The sequence below is a fragment of the Wasmannia auropunctata genome, unplaced genomic scaffold (genome assembly GCF_000956235.1).
Source record: "Wasmannia auropunctata unplaced genomic scaffold, wasmannia.A_1.0 LD334503.1, whole genome shotgun sequence".
Classification (NCBI taxonomy): domain Eukaryota; kingdom Metazoa; phylum Arthropoda; class Insecta; order Hymenoptera; family Formicidae; genus Wasmannia; species Wasmannia auropunctata.
In genome coordinates, this window is record NW_012028387.1 from 4426 (window position 1) to 13458 (window position 9033).

Here is a 9033-nt window from a genome sequence, read left to right on the forward strand (position 1 = left end):
AGATTGGGGTTGGAAGTTGGTCGATAATACGTTAGAACCAATTCAAACTTTACTCCCACCTGCGCCGGAAAAATTATTAAACACAATTTTTTGCAACTGTAAAAAGGGATGCAGTGCTAAATGTGGTTGCAAAAAAGTTGGGTTGTTTTGTTCTCTGGCATGCACGAATTGTCAAGGCCGGTCGTGTTCTAATGTTGAATCACCAACAGCTGAGGATTCATTCGATACTGACGAAGAGACATGCGATACTTCGCTATTGATGCAATTCACTTGTACCCAGGATGAAGAAGAAGAAGAAGTAATTGAAGATTCTGAATCCTACGAATAAATTTTTTATCTTCTGTTTTTTAATTTCAATCACAACAGACCCGTGGAATAGGCCTACTGGGGAAATCACGTTAAAAAAAACGCGCTAAGTACACTACCTCAGAGGTGGCGTGGAAACGTGTGCATATTATGACGTTTGCAACTTTTTGCATCGTTATATCTCAGTAACGGTGGCTTTTAGGAAAAAAGTTATTGATACCTTTTTTATAGATAATTTTATGATCTACAATTTATGTCTGAGGTAATTTTGCGATAAAACTTACCGTTTTGAAGAAAATCGCGAAAAACCCATTTTTTTGACCTTTGACCTCGAGTCAATTTTTTTCCTTAAACCGGAACGATGGGGAACTTTGAGAAATTGTTTTTTATTGTGTTTTGAACAATTTTACCGATTTTCAGCTGACAGCGAATTTATGTAACTTCAAATGTCTAGATTGACCGGACTATGATACTTATAAAGCTGACGTATGAAAGATTGCACGATATACAGTGACCAATACCAATTAAAGAATAAATAATATTACACATTATTTGTATATTCTATTTTTTCCAAATCATCAAAATTACAAAAATACTTTATTTCGGATCCTTGTTACTTTGGGTTTAATTTGCTTGTTCTCGTTGCATTGGGTTTTATTTATCGCAGATTTTCGTTACATTGTAAATGAAATATGTGTTTTTCATATATTTATATTGGATATCCGTTGATTACTATAAATTTGATTAATTATAAATAGAAATAAAATATTAAAATAAAAAAATTTTTTTTCTTGACATTGGCTGAAAAGTGCATCTTACTGCTTGGCCAAAATAATGTCTAAATAATACATTTCACGTACCGTAACTCATAAGTTTTAAATTTTTCTAAAATTATCACGTCTGAGCCTCTCCTTGTAAGGTTAAATCACCTACTTATAATCTAAGCGATAGGAGGACCGTCACTTAGGAGGATCGCATGGGACGGAGGAATATTGAGAAAACATCGTTCTACAATTACCAGTTTTATTAGATTTTTCGTTATTTACACAGATTCGTTGTAGATTCTTTTGACAAGGGTCCAGAGGAACATTGCGGGAGCATCAGGACCCGCGTTATCGCGTAACGCGAGACAAAGATTCTATACAGGCATTTTCGTCCCCAATGATCACTATGAACCAGTGCCATGGCGCGGCGAGGGATCACGCGCGATCCGTTCGCCGGGCGACTCCAACCCTCGACAGAAATTCCGCGGGACCCACGGGACGCTTCGAAGTTATTGCACTTTTCGAGAAGGTAATACTAGGAGGACTGGAAGTAGTACTTATCATACCTTGGAAAGAAAAAGAGAAAGGAAGAGGGAGAAAAACTACGAGAGGAAATGACAGTATCTCGCCCCTGAGTTACGGAAACGTAAATTCATGCGCATCATCCGAAGGGGCCCGCGTCCACGCACGCAAAATACTCCCGAGAGAGAGTATAACTCGACATAACATTGAGAAAATGCATCTAGTACGTGTCGTTTGTTAAAAATCTATAACGAGCCGATACTCTACTTTGTATCGATTTTTAATAACAGACACCTTTTTAATGTCGACGCTCGACGTAAGAATTGTTTATGTATCCCTTGCGTATGTAAAACAGACAGTGATAGGCTCGGCAAATCATTTCGAATACATATACGAAAATTTCGAATTATTTCGAACATTATTTGAAATCAAAAATTCCTAAAATGTTTCTCTTATAATATCTTGTTATTATTTCAATTTACTTATATTTATAGATGGAAATTTTTTAAATTTTTAATTTCAGATGTTTAAATGTTTTAAGTTTCAGGTGTCAAACGTTTTTAAGAATAGATTTTATAGACATTCATGACAAGAATTTCGAATTTCGAATGATATTCAAAGCAATTTGAATTGTAATATAATTGAAAATTTTCACGAGGAAGATTTAAATGCCCATCACAGTCTTTAGACCAGGCAAAGGCCTTGACCACTTCCGGTAAAGCGCGCACGAGCATCGACATTGCGTTTCGTTCGACACGTCAGGGTCCATCCGGAACAGCTGTCGCAATACATTGTCGTTTCGCGAGAACTACTATACCACAACACTCCGTTCTCGCACGGTAGCGTATTAGCGCTTGACGAGGAGTTAACGAGTTACGTTTACGGGTGTTGGTTTCTCTCTAAATGTAAAATTTTACATGTCATGTACCCACCACCACGTTGGACCCAGTTACGCGACTGCGTTGGCAGTAGAGCTTCCTTGTTTTCGTCAATTAATACATATCTAACCGCCCTCCGAGCTGCCGCGACGTCGGTACGTCCCCAGCAAACACAGATTATAACTGGTATGTTACAGCAACATTGTAACATTACAGCTATATCGCAGAAATATTACAATGTTGCTGCAATATTGTAGTTATTGCTATCTTAAAGCAACATTGTAACATTCCAGCTATATTGCAGAAATATTACAATGTTGCTGCAACATTGTAGTGTTATAATCTGTGTTTGTTGGGTCGGTACATCCTCTGCACGTGCATGTTTCTGTACGTTTTAATCGGATCGGATAAGCCCAGATTTGATTGGAATCGCGTTCGAAACGTGCAAATCTATCTGGGAAAAAAACTCGGTTATTACTTCGGCGCGATTGCTCCCGAGCAATCCGGAACCATACCGACGTTGTGGCAGCGCCTCATTTCAATTAGACTAATTAACATTAATGTTTAAGCGTTTATAAATGAATTACAATCTGATTATACTGAACGCTCGCATACGTCGTCATTCATTCGGGTATCGCATTTCGTCGTAGACGGTCGGAATAATTTATGGAGCATAGGTGCGTGATCGCGGATTTCAATTGACTTGGTTTCTACGGTTGCAGTTACCAAATTATGATTGTCTTGCATCTTTAAGACGGCGATGGTCCGTTCACACGCAGCTTTATCGGCTTACATAATAGTCAACACATGCATACATCATATATTGGATCTTAGGTTGCATCCTTTTATAATTAGATTTTCTGTAAACTTCGCCACAGATGCATTTCCAATTACGTTTTTTGAAATCAAATCTTTGTCATTGATACGTCCGCCGCAAGTTGTACCATTACGTTAGATAAAATGTAACCAATTAGCTATTTTGTACTGCCTGATTTATCTACTTATTTCTTTCAGTGTTTATGATATTTATAAATGTCATAAAACTAATTTGTCATTTTTTAATATTATTAAAATTTTTTCCAAAAATTATTTCTTAAAAGTTTTTGAAAATTTCAAATTACTAGAAATTTTAAAATTTACTAAAATTAAGTTCAAAATTGCGCTTTCAGGAATCACAACAATTTAAAGTATTTTATTGTGATGATTTTTTTTAATAATTGTACTAAAAGAGGATACGAATATATATAAATTTAACATTAAGATTTTTAAATTTGCTTTTAAAAAAATCTGTTTTACACTAATTTTGCAAAATTTTTTGCTATATTCAATCCGCCATCTTGAGATTTGAAGGTCAGAGAAGTCAAATTCGTATTCAATAATTTCTTATATATACATAAACTATTACTCAAATATACGGAAATATTTTAGGCCCACTTTTGTATTTCGAAATCCCACACTGAAAGGATTAAGATCAATTAAAAAAAAAAAAGATTCGACAATTTCGTATTTGACTACTGCTAGCGATTTTTTGAATTAATATATACGCGATCGGAAATATCTTTCTCTCTACACATGTATATTACGTCATGTGTGAATGATCTAAAATATTCACGCATACACGTGGATTTGTTTTTTTCATTCGAAGGAGAATTTAAAATTAGAAATCGCATCGGAGCAAAGCGCAAAAATATCGGCGTCGAAAACGTCAACGATTGCACGCGAGAAGGGAGGGAGGGATCACCGGAGTATTTGATTAAGTTATTTGAGAAGTTCACGCGTAGCGTTGACTCGGGCTTAAATCTAGCTGGAGTGAGTTCGCGCGCGACAATTGTATCAAATCGTCGAGAGACCACCGCGACTGTTGTTTTCGCGCACGCGCTGTGTTTAGTGCGATAGATATGTGTTAGGTAGGACAGCGTATACCGGACTAGTGTACAGCATAGTATATTAGATATATATATATATATATATATATATATATGTATATATATTAGAATGATGCAACTCTCGACGGAATGAGCCATGTCGATTAAACGTTCGCGATCGGAGCAGAGTTTCACTAAAAAATATATATATGTATATATAACTCGGACGGAATAATTACTACCTCAAGCGCGATGATTTCAGTAGCAAATTACAGGGATTGTTCTCGAAGCTAGAAGTTCGTAATTCTGTTCCAAAACAGGTCCCAATAATGCGCTGGAATTCGCGCGTAGAAAGTACCGATGTACAAATTAAATCTTTCTTTCATATACAAAATATATCTTTTCCTCTTATATGAATACATAATAACTAATTTTTTTCTATAATATTGCTTGTAACGCGCTGTAATTTTGATTGCACAAGGAATTTTGTATCTTTTTTTCATTTTCTTCTTTTAATAATATCCTGTCAAACATGTGATTTATTCGTTCGAGTATTTTTCTTCACAACAGAAACTGGAAACGTGAATTCTTCGTTCTACGGATTCAGTTTTATGTGAATTACGAAGAGGTGTAAAACCTTTCCGTTCCGAAAAGATGATATGAGGACAGTGTGAGGAAGGAAGAGATAGAAGAGACTGATATCCAGGATCGAACTGCATCGTCAGTTCCCTAAATACCCTTGAAACATCGCCATTACTTGGTCGAGGTCGTCGGTTGCGAAACATCGAAAGGGGGTACAGGCGGGTACGTCAACAGTTGAGCAAGAAATTCCGCGTTTCGTTCGTTTCGCTTTGTCGAACCTCGGCGCCACGCCGGTTGGCTTCGATCGTCGCCGCGAAAAATCGATCTCGCGGAATCGAAAGCAACTAAAAATCTAATTAATTCTTCGTCGATCGAGCCTGCCCGAGAATTAGACCCGTTGCGAAATCTCGCGCCGCTGTGGATTCCCTGCGAGCGGAAGCCGCGGCGACATGGATATCCTCGGTATCTTCGGTCGGGGGAATATCTCGGGCATCTCAATTCCGCGCCGAACGAGGCGGACTTAGCTACTGTGGCTGTAAGCGGTGTTCGTATACGGTCCACTGTAGATGGACGAGCCCGTCGTGGACACGGTCTTGTGCCGTCTCTTGGCGAGCAGTACTAGGATGGCGGCCACCACCGCCAGCATGAGTATGAGACCAGCGACAGCGATCCCGATAGCGAAACTCCTCTGCGATATGCAAATGGTGTTCGGGTCATCGATAGCCTAAAAAAAAAGAAAATTGTGAAATTTTTAAACGCGCGTGAATTTGGTCCCATTTTATTTAAAAATTCTGTTACTCGCGTATAATTACACCTTAGTTAAATCCGATATTGCGAAGTGTTTACAACAACAAATTTTATCGGCAGAACGTTGCACAGTGGGACGAAGTATAGCAAAAAAAAATGTTTAAAACTGTTTGTGTTTTTCATAATTGAATCGTATTTAGAAAATAATTATATTTTATTTCTGTATAAAGTTCTGTATAAAGTACCAGTAGGTGCCTGTTTACGAAATACGATTTTCTAAATATAGAGGTCTTATGATAATCTTTCTACGCGATTATTTCTCGAAAAATTGGTTGGTTTATTCGAAAAAAATATTTTAAACTAAAGTTGTATGATCTGAAGGAGATAATGGTAAAATCGATTTTTCAAGATCAAATTTTTCAAGATTAGGTTATCACCATTTTTTAAGATGGATTTACACAATTTTTTTATCTAATATGATTTTACTTATTCTGTATACAAAAGTATTAATGTAGAATAATAAAAAAAATCAATTAACATATTTTATATTTTATTCTGGTACATTTAACATGAAATATAAAATATTTCGTAAACTATTTATCTTTTTTATAACTTAACTGTTTTTATACACAAAATAATGAAATTAATCAATTGGTGTAAAGAAAACACAATTACTTTCTAAAAGAAATATGTATGATGAGATTTCCACGATTTCCAAGATTTAAATAAATTATTTAAGAAGCAGCCAGAGGTAAAAAAATTGTTAAATGCTTTTTTGAATAAAAAAAGTAAATTATCTAATTGGCATTGAATGATCATAAAACAACATTCTAATAATAATTCCATTAACTTCAAGTATTTTTTTTTATTATATATAAAAGACCTGGGCATATCATATGCCCAAAATCGTCGGCGAGAATGCCGAGAATATAATGTAATATACAGAACAAACTAACTGATAGCAGATTAATGGCAAATTGACTGCAGATTTTGCTCAAAATTGTATCGGCAGGTACTGCCGGTAGAATGCGAGTTAAATGAGCATATAATTGGTGACAATGAGTCGTAATATTCTGCTCGAATTTGCTGACAAACTATTAGCACAGATTTTGCTTATTGGATTAAAATTCGAAATTATCGAAGTGAAAGTGACATAAAAATTATGAAAGTGAATAAAAAAATTATGAAAGTGAGTAAAATGTGCGATTCAAAGTTATTAACCGGAAGTAATATAGTCACTGTTCAGATGGTTTTTACAATGAGAAAATGAAGCTGAGTCACAGTAATTTTCTTTATTCATCAAGAATAATATCCACATTTTTTTATTTCTGATCTTTAAATTTTTTTCGAAAATATTGAGTAAACCTATACACAACATAATAATTTTAAATATACTAATAAATTGTAATAAAACAATTCAAAATAATTAATTGACTTTTAATTCAGATATAAAAAACACGCTAAGTAATCATTCACGCAAGAAAAAAGAAGAAACTGAATGACTACTTTCGAGTTAATATTGCTGTTGCGGCGGAAATCAATTAAACGACGTATTACCCTTTCTCGGAAGACGTCGTCGGAGAAGTCCGACTTAGAACCAATGTCCGAGGCCTCGTTGACGTAAAGACCGCTGTACACTTCGATCGTAGCCGGAGTGCCCTCCAGGCCTTCGACACCCTTCACCTCGTCGTTGTTCGCGGTGTCCCTGCGTCGTCTGGCTATCGAATTGCATAACGGCGGCTGCAAAGAGGAAATATAAACGATGACTATTCGCGGCGAGTTTCTTCGCGAGGAAGTTAGTTGGAGACTCTATTCCTTCTTATAGGGTCAGATATTACGTAACATCTCGCGCGTGCGTTTGTATAACGTGAGCAAGTTCAATCGGATAATCATGCCAGTGAGGTAATTGGCCGCTCACCGATATTTTCGAATGATAGGTGGCCATTATAAAATCGTTAAAGGATTATTATAAACGCAGTACTTAGGCATCAGTATCCTCCTCTCGCGAAGGACCATTATTCAAGCTAGCTAGCGCGCTTATATATCATAATGACGACGGGTACCGTATTACTGCATCCTCCGCCATGCTTGACGCACAGCCTAACGTTGCACTGATAATACACGCTCGCCGTATACGGGAACTTGTGCGCCTGGAAGTTCACCCGGGCCTCCGTCTTGTCCTCGTTGTACGTGAACTGTCCCATTATCTCGCCGTCGATCGGACAACTGCGGAACAAGACCGGTCGAATAAATCCCCATTGCGTAAAGAAGGAAGAGTAGGAAGGGGACCGACTTTGCTTCGTTTATTACCGTTACTATCCTCGTCTTCGTCGCTAAAACTCTTATTTAAGGGTCGTGTTTCAGTGCCACAAGAGCTAAACTTACCCTTCGTCGTTTATGAGCCGCTGCTCGCCCCACCCAAGGCCGTCGCGTACCAGGCAATCGGAGATCTTCAAGCCGAACATCTCTTGTTTGTCGATGCTAATGACCAGGGTCAAGGGATCGCCGATCTTCACATTCTCCGCCACGTGATGCTGCGTCGGATCACCGCTGAAGATCTTCATTGTGCATCCCGGCATCGGCGCGGTTGCCTGCGGGCAGTTTAAATATTTCATGATGGCTCATTTACTACTTTACATGAAATTTTTTTTCACCGTTTACTTATCAGAGAGTCAATACACGAATGATCCTTAAGTTGATTGATGAACAATATGTACGGATCAATTATGCCGGCCGATAATACTCTTGCAAATAAAATGTGAAGGTAATCAGCATAATTTTAATCGAGGTATTAACTCTCGGCTGACGAGAGATTTGATAATTTTTCAGGAAGATATTTTATACCGCCGCATGCCTTATTATTGACATTATTGCTTACCTGCAACGGCAGAGACTGCATCATGGACACGTGGGTCTGATCGTTCGTTACGACTTTGTCGCGCGTTTGGTATCTGCATCTCACGTGAAAACCCCTGCCCTGGTTCGTGACCAGCTTCAGGTGTGGCTGTACCACGATGGTGTTGAAGTACTCGATACCACCGTCCTCCTGTGAAACAAAGGCAACGGAACCGTGAGCGTCGGTTCTAAATTCTCTGTCACGAGCGCCATAACTCGAGGAATCGAAGATAAACGTTGCGAGAAACATTGCTACGTTATCTTTATATTTTTATACTCTTACTTAATATATAAATCGATATATACAGGTATATATATATATATATATATAATTTATATATTTATATATATCATATTTAAATATTTTTACCTATTTTTTTTATATGCAACTTTTGGTACATTAAGATTTTCATCTTTTTATCGCGGCCATATTAATTCATAAAGAAATAAAAATCATGCAAGAGAATTTATTTC

The 9033-nt window shown here is 37.1% G+C and overlaps 1 protein-coding gene across 1 annotated transcript; it reads right to left on the reverse strand.

Annotated features, from left to right (window-relative positions):
- Positions 1-3554: 3554 nt before the first annotated feature.
- Positions 3555-8708, reverse strand: LOC105458624. The gene is made up of 5 exons (XM_011704090.1): positions 8543-8708; positions 8050-8255; positions 7728-7890; positions 7222-7404; positions 3555-5641 (listed from the first exon to the last, which is right to left on the reverse strand). The coding sequence occupies exons 1-5, from the start codon at positions 8564-8566 to the stop codon at positions 5438-5440; spliced, it is 780 nt and encodes a 259-aa protein (XP_011702392.1). The 5' UTR covers positions 8567-8708; the 3' UTR covers positions 3555-5437.
- Between the last annotated feature and the right edge of the window lie 325 nt (positions 8709-9033).